Genomic DNA, 20,310 nt, shown 5'->3' on the forward strand with positions numbered 1-20,310 from the left:
ATCTGTGACTGTGATCTGTGGTCAGTGATCTTTGGTGTTCCTGATGTAATTGTTTGGCCATGTCTGTGTAAGATGGCAGATTAGTCCATTCTCATACTGCTATAAAGATACTCCCTGAGACTGGGTAATTTATAAAGAAAGAAGGGTCAATTGACTCAAGGTTCTGCATGGCTGGGGAGGCCTCAGGAAACAGTCATGGCAGAAGGCGAAGGGGAAGTGAGGCACGTCTTACTTAGTGCCAGGAGAGAGAGAATGCCCAGGAGAAACAGCCACTTTTAAAACCATCAGAACGTGTGAGAAGTCCCACACTATCATGAGAATAGTATGGGAGAAGCCGCCCCTATGCCAGTCACCTCCTCCCATGTCCCTTCCTTGACACGTGGAGATTCCAGTTCCACATGAGCTTTGGGGGCGCACAGAGCCAAGCCATATAAATGGCCGAGTTAACTGATAATGTTGTGTCTTCTGACCGCTGCCTGCTCTTCTGTCTCTCCCTCTCCTGGATTTCCCTGTTCCCTGAGACATAACAATACTGAAATTAGGCCAGTCAGCAACCCTGCAGTGGCCGTTAAGTTTCAAGTGAAAGAAAGTTGCACGCCTCTCACTTTCAGTCAGAAGCTAGAAGTCAACCAAGCACGGTGGCTCATACCTGTAATCCCAGCACTTTTGGAGGCTGAGTGGGGGCAGATCACGCGAGGTCAGTTCGAGACCAGCCTGGCCAACATAGTGGAAACCCCATCTACTAAAAAAAAAAAATAACAAAAATTAACTGGGCATGGTAGTGCATACCTGAAGTCCCAGCTACTCGGGAGGTTGAGGCAGGAGAATCACTTGAACCTGAGAGGCAGAGGTTGCAGTGAGCCAAGATCACAGCATTGCACTCCAGTCTGGGCGACAGAGTGAGACTCCATCTCAAAAAAAAAAAAAAAAAAAGCAAACCTGGAAATGATTAAGCTTAGTGAGGAAGCCATGTTTAAAGCCAGTGTAGGCTGAAAGCTAGGCCTCTTGTGCCAAACAGCCAAATTGTAAATGCAAAGGAAAAGTTCTTGAAGGAAAATAAACGTGCTGCTCCAGTGAACACACCAATGATAGAGAAGCAGCCTTCTTGCTGATAGGGAAGAAGTTGCAGTGCCTGGATAGATGATCAGCCCAGACCTTGTATTTCCTTAAGCCAGAGCCTATTTTTACAGCACAGTCCTTACTGTCTTCAATTCTGTGAAGACTGACAGGTGAGGAAGTTGCAGAAGAAAAGTTTGAAGGTGTTGGTTTATGAGGTTCAAGAAAAAACGCCATCTCTATAACATAAAAGTGCGAGGTAGAGTAGCAACTTATCCAGAAGATTAGCTAAGAGCGTTGATCAAGGTGGCTCCACTAAACGGCAGATTTTCTATGTATATTAAACATCCTTCTGTTAGAAGACGATACCAGCTAGAGAGAAGTCAGTGCCTGACTTCAAGGCTTCAAAAGACAAGCTGTCTTCTCACAGCTAATGCAGGTGATGACTTGAAGTTGAAGTAAGCACTCATTTCCCATTCTGAAAACCCTAGGGCCCTTAAGAATCATGCTAAATCTATACAACCTGTGCTCTATACCTGGAAGAACAAAGCCTGGATGGCAGCATATCTGTTTACAGCCTGGTTTACCGAATATTGTAAGCCCACCATTGAGACCTACTGCTCAGAAAATAAAATCGTCCCTTCAAATATAACTGCTCGTCGGCAGTGCATCTGGTCACCCAAGAGCTCTGATGCAGATGTACAAGATGAGTGTTGTTTCTATGCCTGCTGACACCTCATCCATTCTGCAGCCCAGGGATCAAGGAGAAATTTCAACTTTCAAGTCTTACTATTTAAGAAATACATTTTGTAAGATGATGGCTCCCACAGACAGTGATTCCTCTGATGGATTTGGGCAAAGTAAGTCAAAAACCTCCTGGAAAGGAATCACCACCCTAGATGCCATGGAGAACACTTGTGATTCTTGGAAAGGGGACAAAATATGAACATTAATAGGAGTTTGAAAGAAGCTGATGCCAACTCTCATGGATGACTTTGAGGGGTTCAAGACTTCCGTGGAAGAAGGAACTGCAGGTGGAATGGAAATAGTGAGAGAACTCTAGTTAGAAGTGGAGCCTGAAGATGGGACTGAATTGCTGCTGTCTCAGGATCAAACTTTCAAGACCAGAAGTTGCTTCTTATGACTAACAAAGAAAGTGGTTTCCTGAGATGGAATCTACTCCTGGTGAAGATGCTGCAAACATTGTTGAAATGACAATAAGCAATTTAGAATATCACATAAATTTAGTTGATAAAGCAGGACAGGATTTGAGAGTGTAACTCCAATTTTGAAAGAAGTTCTGCTGTGGGTAAAATGCTATCAAACAGCATGGCATGCTACAGAGAAACCTTTTTTGAAAGGAAGAGTCTATCGATATAGCAAACTTCACTGTTGTCTTATTTAAGACATTGTCACAATCACCCTAACTTTCAGCAACCACCACCCTGGTCAGTCAGCAGCCATCAAACACTGAGGCAAAACCCTCTACCAGCCAGATCATCACTCCCTGAAGGCTTAGGTGATTGTTAGCATTTTTCAGCAATAAAATGTTTTAAAATAAAGGTATGTACATTTTTTTAAAGATATAATGCTGTTTTGCACTTAATAGACTATAGTATAAACATAACTTTTATATGCATTGGGAAACCAAAAAATATGTGTGATTCACATACTGCAATATTCCCTTTACTGCACTGCTCTAGAACCCAGCTCACAATATCTCTGAGGCATGCCTGTATAGGAAAAAATCTTATTATTCTTTTTTTGAGATGGAGTCTCACTCTTTTGCCAGGCTGGAGTGCAACCTCCAACTCCCTGGTTCAGGTGGTTCTCCTGCCTCAGCCTCCTGAGTGGGATTGCATGCACACACCAACACGCCCAACTAATGTTTGTGGATTTTTTTTAGTAAAGTCAGGGTTTCACCATGTTGGCCAGGATGGTCTCGATCTCCTGACCTCATGATCTGCCCGCCTTGGCCTTCCAAAGAGCTGGGATTACAGGTGTGAGTCACGCCTGGCCGAAAAATTCTTTCTTTATTAAATAGCATCTTTGAATTGTATTCTCTTCACTGTTCTTTTAACTACAGTGGCCTCATCTAATTTTATTTAGAAGCTTACCTGCCACTTACCTTGTCACAGCCGTTCTTTCCTGAAGTTCATGTGGCTCTTGTGTCTCATGGCTCTGCAGATGGAGCAATCACCCTTGGATGTCCTCTGATGGTTCGCTGTATGAGGTGCTTGCATTTTAACCTGAGTCGATTGCAAGATTCTGTGCTGTATCTTTGATATATTCTCATTTCCTGAAGTAGATTTGTGATCAGGAGTAACAGCCTTCAGAACTAAATGGTAGAATCCTGTTATAATGCCCTTTTAAATCTTAGTTTGCTCATAACAGGTATTTTTGTATGACCAGAATATTTTGTTGTGGCAGGGAGTACCTGTTCCTTTTTAAGTTCTGTAAGAGAAAAGAGAAAGGAAAATAAGCACTGAAATCAGCGTTTATAAATGTATTCATATGATTTAAAATGTTGAGGTTTAGGCAGGTGGTTCAGTTGGTGGACTAGGGAAAAACATTTATTTTGAGGGGGAGGTAAAGCATGGGTTGATACGATGTTTGCAGTCCAGTTTGAAGACTAGTTGCCTATTTGTTCCTTCCTGATTTTTATATTTGTATTTCATTTCTGTTACGCTGAGAAATCTTAGTCTTTCAGCATCTTAAAAATTGTTGCCTTTTTTTTTTCCAGTTCTTTTTAGTTTTGGTCTATCCATAAGAATGTTGACTCTTCCACTTTGTATTTACTTACAACCACCACTTCCTAAAGGGATTTGAGCAGTTTTGTTACTCAACTGTATGGGGAATTGAGATCAGGCAATTTTCCTTAGAATTTCTTCTACAAATATAGAACACAAATAATTCTATTATGCGCTGTTGCCGTTTTGGTAGGAAAAGCAGTGTTTCTAATCAATAGTTTTCAGCAATCCACATCTACTTAATGGAATCTTAGCTAACTGTATGGGAATCATTCTGAGATAAACACAGATGTCAAACGAATGGGTAGAGCACGGTCTGATCATGGAAAAATACAAAGTAAAACAATGAAAAAGTCCCATTATTTAACCACCAGACTGGGAGGGTTTTAGTATTGCTTTTGGTGAGGAATGTGAAAAGGACATTTTTATACACTTTTGGTGGGAATATAAATGGGTACAGTATTTTTGGAGGGCAGGTAGGTACTGTCAGCATGAAAAATGAACATAAGTCTTTGACCCCAAAATCTCACTTTTTGAATGCTAGTCTGCATATGTATACAAGAACATGTGTGTAAAAAGACAGTCCCTGAATCATTCAAAATTCTAGGTGTCCTTCCATAGGAGAATGAGTAAATAAATTATTTTATGATTTTCCTGGAGAAAACTGTGACTTTATCAAAAAACAAAAAGAGGCAGGTCTCCATGAACCACCAAAGAAAGATGTCCTTGGTATATCACAAAGGATGAAGGGTGTAGGTCTGTGTTGTGTGCTGACCCATTTTGTTTATAAAGAAATAAGCCTGTGTGCACCGGATTTGATAATTGGAAATTGTTTGAAACTTAATATTTTGCCCTTGTTTTAAAACAGCTTTTAGAAATTAACTGGACAGGACTGACGAATCTTCTGGATATCCCTGGATTGAAGTAAGTCTCATGTCCGGTCCCCGAGGCTTAGCCTGTCGAGGGCATCTCGTGCATTTTCTGTGTCTTGACAACAGCATGAGAATGTTAAGACCTGCGTCTGCCAGGTGAATGGGTGCCTTCTCCACAGGCTGTCGTGAGAAACGAGCAGAGGGCACAGGGGCTTTGTTCTGTCCACAGAGAGCTACTTGGAGGCAGCGAGCCAGGGCGGGAGGGCTCTGAGTGCCAGACTGAGCACTCGCCCTTCATTTGCTTTCGTTTACCACAAGGCGCCTTCCTGCCCTTGGCGTTTTAGAAAAGTAGAGACCTTTTAATATTTTGTAAACCACTTTGTAAATGTGGTTTTTATTATCTTCTCAGAAACAATAAAGGATACTTTAAAAGCAAATGCTTTTCAGCGTCTCTCCAGCCAGCAGCTACCCCACCGTTTCTGCCTTTTTTTTTTTAACCTTTATTCCATTCCTATTTGAAAGGGGCTGGGGTCAGTATGGACTTCTCCAGGATTCTTGAGTGTGAGAGGTGAGGAACTTGAAGTTTTGTATCATTTCGCTGGGAGTCCCTTCATTAATGCATAGCAATCTCATGTCTAAAACAGGAGGAAAATGTTCTGTAACAAGCGTCTGAGGCCCTGGAGGGTGTGTCCCTTTGCTCAGAGACAAGGCATCATTCTAGTTGCCATGGTCCCGTTACCTGAAACAGCATGGGGCTGTGGGCGGCAGACCTGCGGATCACCACCAAATAGGAAGTTTCGAAATTACAGCCTCTGAGTGCTTTTGCTGGCTTGCCGTTCTATTTCAAAGTTAAAATGCATCACCTGTGGGTTACAGTTGCATGTTTCTAGTGCTTATTTTCTAGTGTGATTTGTTTTTCCTAAAATAGTTTAGAAAATTTCAGACTCTTGTTTTAAAACAAGAAAATTTCTGCCCTTGTTTTAAAACAGCATGGAGACCTGCCCATGTTTTTTAATTCCTGTATATTTGTTTATGCCTCTGAATTGGACTTTCTAAAGAGTTTTGTTTCATTATTAGGGAAAAATTAGGACTTTACTTATCTGAAATATAGTCATAAGAATAGTCCTTTTTAGGTGCTGTGGTTTACTGGATATAGAAAAATGCCGTAATCTTTGAAAGATCTGTGGAAAGAAAGCACAACTTTAAAAGATTGGTTAGAGTTTATTAAGATTCTGGTTACAAGCAACAAACCTGACTCAGATGGTCTTTACATAGGTAAATAAGTAAAATTTTTTTTTTTTTGAGATGGAATCTTGCTCTGTTGCCCATGCTGGAATGCAGTGGCTTGATCTCAGCTCACTACAAGCTCCGTCTCCCAGGATCAAGCAATTCTGCCTGCCTCAGCCTCCCAAGTAGCTGGGATTACAGGCGCCCGCCACCATGCCTGGCTAATTTTTGTATTTTTTTTAGTAGCAATGGGGTTTCGCCATGTTGGCCAGGCTGAACTCCTTGACCTCAGGTGAACTACCTGCCTCGGCCTTCCAAAGTGCTGGGATTACAGGCATGAACCACTGCACCCGGCCAGTAGATAATATTTTTAAAAGGCAATTTACCACTGTCTACCCTGAGCCAGCCACAGCTCTTCAAGCATGGGACACAGCTGTGCTTGTTTCCTGGCTCAGCAGCTGGAAACCTGGCACGTTTTGTGAGGCATTTCAGGTGGAGCCCGTGTTGGGCGCTGGAAGGGCTCTCTCTCCCCTGCTCCTGACCCACGCAGGGTGGGCGTGTTCCTCATGGACTTGTTTTCAGGCAGGCTCTTGCTGTGCCTGTAGCTACAAGCCTTTAGTCTGCGGACTTAGCTGCCTTTCCCACCAGGTCATGGGCTGACTTGTCTGTCTACCACCCTTGGACAGGTTCCTGTGACTCCGATGATCAGGTTCCAATCTCATGCACATCCCTAGAGAAGGCAAAGAAATGGATTACTTGCTTGAAAAAAAAATCCAGTGAAAGAGGGTATCCCCCAAAGCAAAAATTTTCACTAGAAATAGGGGAGTAAATACTGTGTAACCAAACAGAACAAACATCCACACAGGTAAGTAATAGAAAAAAGTATTTGTTTGATTTGCCTTCCTTCAGCATCATACGAGGAGTGAAATAAGACAGCATTATTGAGCATCTGCTCTGTAAATATCATCAGATTAATACTGGCAACCTGAAAGGGCAAAGTCAAAGAATGTGTTCTGCCCTGACAAGCCTACCATTTGGGGAAGTTGATCCCTGATTCATTTTATTTAAAAGGCATTCACACACACCCGTGTAAATACGGACATGCACATACATATATGTCTCCATTCTAGTTAATAATTTATATGTAGGCTCTTTTTATACAGTAGTCGTTTCTGGCTATTTTATTTTTATTATTTATTTATTTATTTAGAGATCTCACTATGTTGCTCAGGCTGGCTTCAACTCCCTAGACTCAAGGGCTGTTCCTGCCTCAGCCTCCCAAGTAGCTGCACTGTAGATGTGTAGCACCGCACCCAGCTTCTGTTGTCTTGTACGTAGATTTTATATATGTAATACAAAAATATACTCCTGTATGTATATAGAGAATTATGTCATTAAAAATACTTACCTAACATACATACACATACATTATTCAAAAAATAGGCTGTTGTATAAAAGGGAGATGTAAAAACATTTATAAGTTTATATGTATAGCTATATATAATTTATACACAATTATATAGATTTTATATAATACAACTATGTTTACGTAAATGTTACGTACTAAAATTTAATAGATATGTATGTAAAATTGGAGCTACTGGTTCTCAGTCTTTCTATCAAATAAATCACAGCTGTAAAAACCCTTAGGTTATAAAAGTGAATATTAAATAACTATGAGGCCAGGTGCGGTGGCTCACGCCTGTAATTTCAGCACTTTGGAAAGCCGAGACGGGTGGATAACCTGAGGTCAGGAGTTCAAGACCAGCCTGGCCAATGTGGTGAAATCCCATCTTTACTAAAAATACAAAAATTAGCTGGGCTTGAGCACACGCCTGTAATCCCAGCTACTTGAGAGGCTGAGACGGGAGAATTGCTTAGAACCTGGGAGGTGGAAGTTGCAGTGAACCGAGATCGTGCCATTGCCTTCCAGCCGGGGCAACAGAGTGAGACTCCATCTCAAAAAAAAAAAAATAATAATAAATATGTACTTAACATAATGAAATCTTGTCCCAAGCTTTATAAAATGAGCATCCACATGCTTTATTAATTGATTACAAAAAGAAATCCCAGACATTATAGAGTAAGAATAATGCCTGAATTCCTTCACTGCACCATAACTTTGGGCTATCCCTATTAAATATCCCTGTCATGTTTTGATAAGTGGCCCTAAGCCGATTGTTGAAAGTGTAAGAAGGGCAAAGATTATGGTGGAAACAAAATATGGGCGATGAGCGGTTGTGGTTCCAAAGGACACACAGGGAAATAGTGATTCCCAAGAAAGTAATCACTGCAGGTGACGCTTCTGTGGAGGCCTAGGGGAGTAGCATCCACACCCCACAATTTGGGGGCTTGCAGGCCTACTGGGGTGAGGAGGTGCAGAGAGGGGAGCCCCACCAGGGAGGTCTGTCAAAGCTGCTGTGGCCTCTGAGGCTGGGAATCTGTGCAGGAGGAAGGTGGGTGGGCCCTGCCCTGCTTGGTGAACACACAGCCAGTGTCTGCTGGCTGAAGCCCTGCAAATCTCTGAAGGTATTAACTGTCTGAATAACTGACCTGTTCATAAGTAGTGTTATATGTGGTTTTTCTTTTTGGGGGTTTTAGAAGTTTTTTCCCATATTAAACTGAAAAGTCCTTGAAGTTCTGGGTCATCACGTGGACACTTTTCTTGCAGTGGGTGCTCAGACATTGCTTGTTGACTGTTGATGGTTATCACTGTCTCGGTGGGTATTTTTGTGTGTAATTATGTGTGTTAATACTTTTAGTATCTAAAACATTACTGGCGAGAAGTAAAGCACTTTTGCAAGTTCACAGTTCAGCTAAAGGTGTTATACACCAATGAAACTTAACGTTTATAAATGCTTTTAAAAGTGCTATCATATACACATTATTTAATTCTCACATGTACCTTAAAGAATAAGATATATATATATATGCTTGTTAAAGTAGAGATGGGGGGCCTCGCTGTGTTGCCCAGGCTAGTCTCCCACTGCTGGGCTCAAGTGAGCTTCCCACCTTAGCCTCCCACAGGCGTGAGGCAGCACGGCCGGCCAAAAAAGATCTATTAAAGGTGTATCTTTGACCAGGTGTGGTGGCTCATGCCTGTAATCCCAGCACTTTGGGAGACCAAGGCAGGTGGATCACCTGACGTCAAGAGTTTGAGACCAGCCTGACCAACATGGTGAACCCCATCTCTACTTAAAATACTAAATTAGCTGGGCGTGGTGGAGGGCATCTGTAATCCCACCCACTTGAGAGGCCGAGGCAGGAGAATTGCTTAAACCCCAGAGGTGGAGGTTGTAGTGAGCCGAGATTGTGCTGTTGTACTCTAGCCTGGATGACAGAGCAAGATTCCGTCTCACAAAAGAAAGAGTACATTTTTTCCTTTAGCCTACACAATTTTATTCACCTTACTGAGTTTGCTGTGCAGTGATGTACAGTATCAAAATTACTAATGTGTTCGGTACTCAGAAGTGTTGGATAATGGGTAAAGAGAAAGCAAACTAAGTTCTCTCCAGTGGGGGCTAGTGTACAACAACAGAGAAATGGAATGTGGGCATATAAACATGGACGGGGCCAGGGAATGCTATGTTGTTCTCTGTACTTATGTGTCTGTCTGAAATATTTTGTTAAATGAATGAGTCGTATTTTAGTAATTACGTGTAAATTCTGTGATGAAGTCGGAATATATGGAATGTTGTGTAGGAAATTCAACTGCTTGTGCAGTAACTAGAATTTTACCTTATGTTCTATGAATAAATTCTGTTTCAATAGTCACCATAGTGGTGTCACAGCTGAAGTGTTGAAACGCTGGTTTTAAATGTCGCACAGGAGAAATGAGATAACTCCTACACTCTGTAAACAAATGGGACATGGTATCGTATTTGTGATGAGTGTTGTCAAGGGTGAGGGAAGTGCGCACATGCCTGACCGTCCGTTTGTTCTTTTTGTCTCCCAACTAACAGTGGTTTATCAGATACTGTCATTTCCGATGTAATATCAAATTATCTGGTGCTTCCCAATCGAATCACCGTTCCACTTGTCAGTGAAGTTCAGATAGCTCAGTTGCGGTTTCCTGTACCAAAGGTAAGCGTGTCCTGGCATCCGTTCACGAGGCCTGCATGCCTGTGGGTGTGGCGCTGCGTGTTGTGACTCTGTCTCTTCCCAGCAGCCAGCTTGCACCTGGGTCTTGATGCATTGACTGCTTGTCCATCACTCTCCTCGAGAGACTTGACTGACGTGCGCAGACCCTAAAGTTTGTCATGGAGACAACAGGATGGTTCTCACCCCATCGCTGTGTTCTTCAAAGGCGCCGATAGGGATTTAAATCTGCAGAGGTACACAGCACAGACATCTTAGTTACCTCAGAAGGCAAATACAGCATTTGTTTTTATTAAAATGGACAGCCCTCAGCAACAAGCACCAGTTTTCCTGGCAGTCATGATGAGGCTTCATGTAATAATTTGTATATTTTCTCTCAGATGTTAGAATTCCATTGCCTTTGAAGCCATTTAATGGGTAACCTGGTAGAGGAAGCACTTATGTAACAGCTGACCTGGATAAAATGGAAAGAACAGACCTAGATTTTTGTTGCAGCTCTTGAGTTTAGCTATAGCTTTGTTTTTTTGGGCACATTGTTTGTCATGTCTGGGCCACAGTTTCGTCATCTGTAAAACAGGACGGTACCCAGCACACAGCACTGAGTTGCAGATATTGAAGTCACCTGCATTTGAGCAAACTAAATAACTGCAGAGTAGCAGTCAAGAATGTGAAATTCCTTCTGATTATGGAAGGGGTGGGAGGAGTGAAGGATCTCCCACAGGCTAAGGAGAACTTGTCAGCAGCTCAGGTGGTGGATTCCATGTCTGTTTTGGAAGGGGTGGGAGGAGTGAAGGATCTCCCACAGGCTAAGGAGAACTTGTCAGCAGCTCAGGTGGTGGATTCCATGTCTGTTTTGGAAGGGGTGGGAGGAGTGAAGGATCTCCCACAGGCTAAGGAGAACTTGTCAGCAGCTCAGGTGGTGGATTCCGTGTCTGTTTTGGAAGGGGTGGGAGGAGTGAAGGATCTCCCACAGGCTAAGGAGAACTTGTCAGCAGCTCAGGTGGTGGATTCCGTGTCTGTTTTGGAAGGTGTGGGAGGAGTGAAGGATCTCTCACAGGCTAAGGAGAACTTGTCAGCAGCTCAGGTGGTGGATTCCGTGTCTGTTTTGGAAGGGGTGGGAGGAGTGAAGGGTCTCTCACAGGCTAAGGAGAACTTGTCAGCAGCTCAGGTGGTGGATTCCGTGTCTGTTTTGGAAGGGGTGCGAGGAGTGAAGGATCTCTCACAGGCCAAGGAGAACTTGTCAGCAGCTCAGGTGGTGGATTCCGTGTCTGTTTTGGAAGGGGTGGGAAGAGTGAAGGATCTCTCACAGGCCAAGGAGAACTTGTCAGCAGCTCAGGTGGTGGATTCCATGTCTGTTTTGGAAGGGGTGGGAGGAGTGAAGGATCTCTCACGGCTAAGGAGAACTTGTCAGCAGCTCAGGTGGTGGATTCCCTGTCTGTTTTGGAAGGGGTGGGAGGAGTGAAGGATCTCCCACAGGCTAAGGAGAACTTGTCAGCAGCTCAGGTGGTGGATTCCCTGTCTGTTTTGGAAGGGGTGGGAGGAGTGAAGGATCTCTCACAGGCCAAGGAGAACTTGTCAGCAGCTCAGGTGGTGGATTCCGTGTCTGTTTTGGAAGGGGTGGGAGGAGTGAAGGATCTCCCACAGGCTAAGGAGAACTTGTCAGCAGCTCAGGTGGTGGATTCCGTGTCTGTTTTGGAAGGGGTGGGAGGAGTGAAGGATCTCTCACAGGCTAAGGAGAACTTGTCAGCAGCTCAGGTGGTGGATTCCATGTCTGTTTTGGAAGGGGTGGGAGGAGTGAAGGATCTCTCACAGGCTAAGGAGAACTTGTCAGCAGCTCAGGTGGTGGATTCCGTGTCTGTTTTGGAAGGGGTGGGAGGAGTGAAGGATCTCTCACAGGCTAAGGAGAACTTGTCAGCAGCTCAGGTGGTGGATTCCATGTCTGTTTTGGAAGGGGTGGGAGGAGTGAAGGATCTCTCACAGGCCAAGGAGAACTTGTCAGCAGCTCAGGTGGTGGATTCCGTGTCTGTTTTGGAAGGGGTGGGAGGAGTGAAGGATCTCCCACAGGCTAAGGAGAACTTGTCAGCAGCTCAGGTGGTGGATTCCGTGTCTGTTTTGGAAGGGGTGGGAGGAGTGAAGGATCTCTCACAGGCTAAGGAGAACTTGTCAGCAGCTCAGGTGGTGGATTCCATGTCTGTTTTGGAAGGGGTGGGAGGAGTGAAGGATCTCTCACAGGCTAAGGAGAACTTGTCAGCAGCTCAGGTGGTGGATTCCGTGTCTGTTTTGGAAGGGGTGGGAGGAGTGAAGGATCTCTCACAGGCTAAGGAGAACTTGTCAGCAGCTCAGGTGGTGGATTCCGTGTCTGTTTTGGAAGGGGTGCAAGGAGTGAAGGATCTCCCACAGGCTAAGGAGAACTTGTCAGCAGCTCAGGTGGTGGATTCTGTGTCTGTTTTGGAAGGGGTGGGAGGAGTGAAGGATCTCCCACAGGCTAAGGAGAACTTGTCAGCAGCTCAGGTGGTGGATTCCGTGTCTGTTTTGGAAGGGGTGCGAGGAGTGAAGGATCTCTCACAGGCCAAGGAGAACTTGTCAGCACCTCAGGTGGTGGATTCCATGTCTGTTTTGTCTGTGTGGACTTTGGACTCCAGAAGCCAGGTGAGCAGCACTGCTGTGGTGGTGTCTGTAGTAAGCAGTGCACGCCACACTATTGATTTTTACTAACACGGGATGTGGTGAGTTGGTCCCGTTTCAGTGGGTATATTGTTTTTATTTTTGTTCTCTGAAGTAGAAGTAGGTCACTTTCTTCTGATGCCTTTTTACTTTTTCTGGTTTAATTAGCTCTAAGTGATGGTATGCAAATTAACAAGCACGCACAGGCATCCTTACATTTTTTAAGAGTAACAATATGCCAGTTAATTTGGTGCTTAAGTTGGTTATATCGTTGGCATTCAGCAGATTTAATGTGACACTGTACATTAGAAAAGAATGTCTTTTTCCCTAACTTCTGACGCTCGCCTCTGGAAATGCAGGAATCCCTTTACATGTGGAAATTCTTGTGCTCCTCTTAGGCTCTGAGTACAGGTGAGCACCTGAGCATGCCTGGATCTGGCTGCCTTTAGCTACATGGGCTTAACAGCCAGTGCCATCAAGAGATGTGGCCAGATTATCTGAGCTTTAGACATAAGAAAATTTAAGCAAGAGTTGCTTCAGGTTTTTGAAGTGTGTTAATCTGTGGAGGGACATGTATTCCTGTGCTGATTGAGTCTGGAATATTACTGCGTAATTTTAAAAAAGGATGTGTGGAGGCAGAATGCTTCCTACCGAAAGGTGACCTGAGTATCTTTGTTTGCTTTGGAAGAAATGAGTGAATTTTTTTTTCTTTTAACAATAAAACAATATTTTAGGGATAGGACTATATTTGTTTGTTTTGAGACAGGATCTCACTGTCACCCGGGCTGGAGTGCAGTGGCGGGATCTCAACCCACTGAAAGCTCCGCTTCCTGGGTTCAAGTGGTTCTCTCACTTCAGCCTCCCGAGTAGCTGGGACTGTAGGCATGCGCCACCATACCCGGCTAATTTTTTGTATTTTTAGTAGAGATGGGGTTTTTCCATGTTGGCCAGGCTAGTCTTGAACTCCTGGCCTCAAGTGATCTGCCCACCTCTGCCTCCCAAAGTGCTGGGATTACAGGCGTGAGCCATTGTGCCTAGCCAGGACTGTGTTTAGAGTTTATGAATAATACATATTTCAAAGTTTTAGTTTTTTCCTCTCTAAAATAAGTGTAATGACAATATTTCATAGGATTATTCTAAAAATGGAATGGCAGTTACTGCATGTCTAGTGCTTAGTAACAGGTCTGATGCAACCTCTCATGTTATTTCTCAGTGTAGCACCAGGATCTAGTAGAGCTTGGTGGCCTGTGTCACCAGCCCCCGTGAGATAAGCACGGTGCTGTGCTGGGTCCTCTGCACTCTGTGTCCCTCTGCCAGAAGCACTCTTCGGGGCTGCATGGGCTGCCCGTCCTCGTGTCTCTGTGGAGGGGCCATCCCTCCAGAAGCCCATCCCTTCTCATCTGAGCCAGCCCCACCCGGGCATTCCTGCCTTGCCCTGCTCTTGTTTTTCTTAGCATCTGCTGCCTCCTATACACATTGACTGCTTTTTGCTGCTGCTGGGATGTACTCAGCGGCAAAAGAGGGTCTTTATTCCCTCTGCAGCCCCCGTTCTCAAGACAGGGTCAGGCATGTAGCTATCTTCCACGCCAGTTAAACGAGCCAGCCAAGGGTCTAAACTTGAGTTTGTTCTTCTTTTCAGGGTGTTCTAAGGATACATTTTATTGAAGCTCAGGATCTTCAGGGGAAAGACACTTACCTTAAGGGACTTGTCAAGGGAAAGTCCGACCCCTATGGAATCATTAGAGTTGGCAACCAAATCTTCCAAAGCAAAGTCATCAAAGAGAACCTCAGTCCAAAGTGGAATGAAGTATATGAGGTGGGCCTTTGTGTCAGCTCTGTCACTGGGGTGGTGGGTTCAGCCCTGAGCGTGGTGGCCGAGCTCTCATTCCAGGACAGTCACGTGGGAGTGTGACTAATTTTGACCATCATTTAAATGTTCTTTAATTTCCCATCTTTTAAAAAGTGTCGTATCTCCTCTACCTACTTCTCAACATTCTTGTCATGCCAACAAGTAATGTTTTAAACCTTAATTACATAATGCTATTATACTAAATGATCAGCAAAATATTTTTCATAATGTGAGTTGCTTGTCTTTCTAAGTTTAAAATGTTACGTGAGGTTATTAATGCAGTAAATGCAAAAATGAGATTAGTTATATACCTCCTTGAAAGCCTTTTGTTAAATTAATCAGGACATCTTTTGCAGACACAGTTGCCGGTAATAAATAAATAAAAATTAAAATTAAAAAGTCAGGACATCTTCAGATGTCAAAGAATAGAGATCCACATGGGTTTTAATAACGTTCCACTGAACAGACACCGTCACCGTTTGCCCAGGGAGGCCTAGGCTGTTCGGGTCAGCGTTACCAACAGTGCTGTACACGTACCTGAGTGTCTTTACTCACCCACGTTTTCCCCGGATAAAGCTCTTTAAAGTGAAATTGCTGGATGAAGAGGTGTGTGTTTTTAAGGGCTGAACTATCTTTCTAGAATTGCCCTACGGCACGGCCGTAGTAGTGTGATTTGTACCCTACCAGGTTCCTCTCCCCTACTCCTCTGTCACTCTGGTCTCTTGCCAGTTTCTTACTCTGAGTGGTGCTAAGCAGGTAACTTGTAGTTATTCCAAGATAGTATCTGAGTGGAGACACCAGGACTAGAGGGATGTGTCCCGGAGCTTTGGTCCGGCTCATGCCTTGCACCAAGGTTGTGGATGACGTCCTATGACTTTGTTTTGGAGTGATCGAACTTGATCCATTGGGACGCAATCCAGGATCCCTAGAAGCAAACACAGTAGACTGTTACTGTGTGGCAGGTGTTTCAGTGACCTCCTGTCATCAAGAGGTATGTGTGATTCAACAATAAAAAAATAAGTGCTTTAAAAAAGGATTTACCGGCTGGGCATGGTGGCTCATGCCTGTAATCCCAGCACTTTGGGAGGCCAAGGGGAGTGCATCACTTAAGTTCAGGAGTTTGACGCCAGCCTGGCCAATATGGTGAAACCCCATCTCTACTAAAAAATACCAAAATTAGCTGGGCGTGGTGGTGCACGCCTGTAATCCCAGCCAATTGGGAGGCTGAAGCAGGAGAATCCCTTGAACCCGGGAGGCAGAGGTTGCAGTGAGCTGAGATTGCACCATTGCACTCCAGCCTGGGTGACAGAGTGAGACTCTATCTCTAAATCAATAAATAGGATTTACCACCAGAGAAAAGTACATGGTCATATTTACTACAGTCATCATACTGTGTGTGTGACTATATTAGTAAAAATGCAATTAACTACCACCCATTAATGTTTTAGGCTTTAGTGTATGAGCATCCTGGACAAGAATTAGAGATTGAGCTCTTTGATGAAGACCCAGACAAGGATGACTTTTTAGGAAGGTAAACAAAACCCTTGCTGATTATTGGAGGAGGGCCTAGGGTTGGTCTTGGTTTTTTTTTTAACAATAATCAAAAATATGTTAAAATATGTTTGTATACTTGTTATGTGTTAAATGGTTCTTAGATATAACAATTGTTTCACTTTTAAGAGAAGAGAATCTTCTAGATCTGTGCTGACCATTACTGCAGCCACTAGCCTTAATTAAAGTTAAATTAAAAACTCTTTCAAAGTGGCACTCTCTTTGTTTACAAGGCTTAATAGCTATATGCAGAACCTGCCCCTGTACTGAGCTCTGGTGGATACATCTTCTATTCCAGATTGCAGCAATGGGTTTTTGAAGTTTCTCGAGTTGCTGGATTAATTTTTGTCAGGATATAGTAATTTACGTTGGGAAAATAAATATTGATTTGTTCACTTCAATTGAACAACTAGTATAGCTTTAAAAATAAGCTTTTGGCCGGGCACAGTGGCTCACGCCTATAATCCCAGCACTTTGGGAGGCCAAGGTGGGTGGATCACGAGGTCAAGAGATCGAGACCATCCCGGTCAACATGGTGAAACCCCGTCTCTACTAAAAGTACAAAAAATTATCTGGGCATGGTGGCGCATGCCTGTAATCCCAGCTACTCAGGAGGCTGAGGCAGGAGAATTGCCTGAACCTGGGAGGCAGAGGTTGTGGTGAGCCGAGATTGCGCCATTGCACTCTAGCCTGGGCAACAAGAGCGAAACTCCATCTCTAAATAAATAAATAAATAAATAAGCTTTTAAAAAGATTATTGTTTGACCACCATTTATTAATGATGTCAGTTATTTCTAATATATTTAACCTAATTAAGTTATTATTTGATTGGATTTATTGTGACAGAAAAGATGTAGAGATTGAATACGTTGGAGAGGTTCATACCTCGTCAAGAATGGCCTTGCGTGTTGTGGCCTGACTTCAGAGTTTTGTGAGATTTCCTAGGACAACTAGGAACAATTGAGAGATTTTAAGCCGGACAGTGATAGATCAGCTGCGCCTTCTAGAAAAATTAGTGTGTGGATTGGGTTGTCGGGGGCTGAGCTTAGAGACTGGCAGACCAAATAGGAGAGCGTGTCCTAGACCAGGACCAAGAGAAGGTGGTGTAGACATACATTGTCGGGCGGAAGAGGCTACAAGTAAAAGTGGGACTATAATCATCCCATCTAGTCGTGTGTGGTGTCTGGGGGTGGTGCCAGTCTTGGAAGTAGAGGAGGTTTAGGGAACTGGAACGGGCGTCTTCTCAGACTTGCCAAGTGAGGGCCTCCATTAGGCTTGAGGCAGCACGGGTCTAGAGCCTGGGAGCAAGGACCAGAGAAGGTGAGATTAGTGTTCACTGTGTGAGTGATGGAGTCCACAGCAACGTGCAGCCCTAGCAAGAGGACGTATAAAATAAGAGGGTCAAGATGCTTTTAAACACTGTAAGGAAAATGAGTTGTTTTTGTTTTTTACAGCTCTAACCTCAACTGGGCCAAACTCAGTATTCTGAGCTCACAGAAAATCCCACCTCACTCTCCTTTACTCTCCTGACACTGGGGTGAGCTGGAGGAAACTTGTGCAAGAATAGTCTGTTCCTTCATAAGTTACGAGCATTTTGTTGTGTTTTTGGAGTGCTTGCTCATAGACAAATAAATGCTTAAAGTTGTTTCAGGAAGAAATGTGTTTCAGTGTTCTAAAGCTATTTCAGTAAGAAATGCGTTTCTATGTTCTAAATTGTTGTATTATTATTTTTATAGTCTTATGATTGATCTTATTGAAGTTGAAAAGGAGCGCCTTTTAGATGAAGTAAGTTTCCCTGGAGTGTTGGTCTATTTACAATTGTTGACTGAGTCCCTGCCCTGTGCTGGAGAAGCCACGAACCACCACTTCAGCATCGCACAGTGTAGGAATGCCAATTAATATGACATGAGCAGCAGTTTCTTCACAAACACTAAGAATTTAGACCTTTTAGACATAGCAAATGAAAAGAAATAAATTTAAGAGTCCAGTGAGGTGTGTGTCAAGTACCTACCATATGCTTGGGATTCTTACTGATAGGAAGCATAAACTGACTTTATTGCAGACAAACGTGATCCCTTGCAGGAGTTAGGGCAGGGCTGTGCGAGACGCCCCCTAGCGATGGAGATTTTCAGATGGTTGGAGGGAATAGTGGAGAAGGCACAGTGTGGTCAGTGAGGCGTCTCATGGGACAGATGCCTGTAGAGATGGTGGACATTCATGGCAAGGAGACTCAACTTCCACCTTCTATTGCTATCAGAATAGAAAGTATCAAAAAGGAAACATTTGTGGTGGCCTCTAAAAGATGGGAAAGATTTAGATAAATGAAGCAAAATTAAACAAAAGCGTTGAATTCTGCTGCTTTCATAATCACACGTTTCCCTCCCTTGAGCGTTCAGCATTCGTTGGCCGTGATATCTCCTTGTCTTGGGAGTGCCAGGCACTGAGTGGATTGTCCTGCTCATGACTTCTCTCACTTAGCATTTCAGGAGCGTCTTCAATTAATTATTTCATGGCTTTTAAGCTGATATAATTGTATACTATTTTGTTAATTAGTATATAGTGATGAATTCAAACAAACAGATTATTTGATACTGAAATTCAGTGTTTGGAATCATTATTGTGTTATCTCTTGTCCTGTACGTTCCATTCAAGGCCATTTGGTGGGGCATGCTTGCCCACACCTGTGGTTCTAGCTGCTGAGGAGGTTGAGGCAGGAGATCAGTTGAGCCCAGCCTGGGCAACATAGCAAGACCTCCATCTCACAAAACAGAAGTCCATTCATAGAAGACGTTCTGTCTCTAGGTATTGCTAGAAAACATTTGAGTTCTTGTGTGTAAAGTAGGGATAATGCTAGTACTTACTTAGGGTTTCCTGTGGGGTCGAGGGCTTGGTGCATGTAAAGCACTTAGAGTGGTCTGCTCACCCCTGCCACTGTCATTGTCTCCAAACGTGAGGTCACAGGCACCCGCAGAGCGTAGAGCTGGATATGGTGAGGCTCAGTCTTCATGTCACTGAGAACTGTTGATGCCTCACAGTTAGCGAACAGCATGTAGCATTTGTAGAGACTGGGTTGAATTTGGATTTTTGATTCAGAAGAACTTTTGCTGAACTTAAGCATTTTCTCTTCAGTGGTTCACTCTGGACGAGGTTCCCAAGGGGAAGCTGCACTTGAGACTGGAGTGGCTCACGCTAATGCCAAACGCATCGAACCTCGATAAGGTGCTGTGGAGTGTTTTCTCTTGAAAACTGCTTAACCAGCTATGCGTCATAACGGACATTGGTCTCTTTAAGTTGTGTTGCTACTTTATTTTTTTAACAATTATAACGGTAATTTTCATTATTGTGTAATAATTCACTACAGGAGCATCAGGGATAAATTAAAGATAATGGAATTTTTAAAATGAAATTTTATAAGCCATTCACACCTGTTTTATGAGATCTTCAATTTTGTGCTTGTTACAGTACAGGGATTTGTAGAGCCAGAAATCACCTGAGTGCTTAGTTTAATTGATTTCTATGGAATAATAGTCTTGTTATTTAAAAGTTAGTTATTGTTTTAGTTCTGTCTCTATTGCATGGATTGGATGGGTTCTCACCTTTCTTATTTTTAATGTAATCAATATTTAATGTAATCAGATAGAAATCATCTTCGATCCTGTGGAAACATGGCTGCTAAGGCTTTTTTCCTTTCCCTTTAGGTGCTAACTGACATCAAAGCTGACAAAGACCAAGCCAATGATGGTCTTTCATCTGCATTGCTGATCTTGTACTTGGATTCAGCAAGGAACCTTCCGGTAGGTAACACAGTGGTAACACATTTGGGTGCTTACTCCCTAGCAGCTGCTCTTCCTCATAACCACTGCTTTGTGCAGCACTCTGCGTCACCTGTTCTCGTCTTGTGTTTTCACTTCACATCCTTTCACGTCCTGGTGCGAGAGAGTGGCAGCGAAGAGGAGGGAGTTAGTGTTTGCTCTGGGAGTGCGTATATTTACATTTACACGTTTAGTTGGACTTATCCAGTACATAGGAAAAGAAGATGACTAGTGGTTAGGAGAAGGTAACTCTCTAGATAACCACTATTAAAACTTAGTTGCCTTAGGATGGAAATTGTCTCTATTTGAAATGGGAATAAAGTGAAGCAGCTCTCATTACAAAATCCAGACTCATCCTGGCTATCACAGGGCTGTGCGTGAGCTGCTGGGCCTTGGTGATCCCCGGGATGTCAGGTGGCAGAATGGTGCTG

At 43.5% G+C, this 20,310-nt stretch overlaps 2 protein-coding genes across 4 annotated transcripts in view; both read left to right on the forward strand.

Annotated features, from left to right (window-relative positions):
* Positions 1 to 20,310, forward strand: part of ESYT2 (extended synaptotagmin 2) — a 103,149-nt gene that overhangs the window by 57,907 nt on the left and 24,932 nt on the right. For all 3 annotated transcript variants that reach the window (XM_012445293.3, XM_064366832.1, XM_064366869.1), the window contains exons 7-13: positions 4,675 to 4,730; positions 9,868 to 9,988; positions 14,307 to 14,483; positions 15,965 to 16,047; positions 17,804 to 17,852; positions 19,197 to 19,286; positions 19,766 to 19,861. In XM_012445293.3, the coding sequence (XP_012300716.3) occupies positions 4,675 to 4,730; positions 9,868 to 9,988; positions 14,307 to 14,483; positions 15,965 to 16,047; positions 17,804 to 17,852; positions 19,197 to 19,286; positions 19,766 to 19,861 (672 nt within the window). The remainder of the gene's footprint in view (positions 1 to 4,674; positions 4,731 to 9,867; positions 9,989 to 14,306; positions 14,484 to 15,964; positions 16,048 to 17,803; positions 17,853 to 19,196; positions 19,287 to 19,765; positions 19,862 to 20,310) is intronic.
* On the forward strand, positions 9,995 to 14,071 carry LOC135277447 (uncharacterized). The gene is made up of 4 exons (XM_064383488.1): positions 9,995 to 11,003; positions 11,172 to 11,339; positions 11,507 to 12,652; positions 13,985 to 14,071. Exons 1-4 carry the CDS (start codon positions 10,689 to 10,691, stop codon positions 14,069 to 14,071), a joined length of 1,716 nt encoding a protein of 571 aa, XP_064239558.1. The 5' UTR covers positions 9,995 to 10,688.

Source organism: Aotus nancymaae, unplaced genomic scaffold (genome assembly GCF_030222135.1).
Source record: "Aotus nancymaae isolate 86718 unplaced genomic scaffold, 86718_ANA_hifiasm-v0.15.2.pri h1tg000002l, whole genome shotgun sequence".
NCBI lineage: Eukaryota > Metazoa > Chordata > Mammalia > Primates > Aotidae > Aotus > Aotus nancymaae.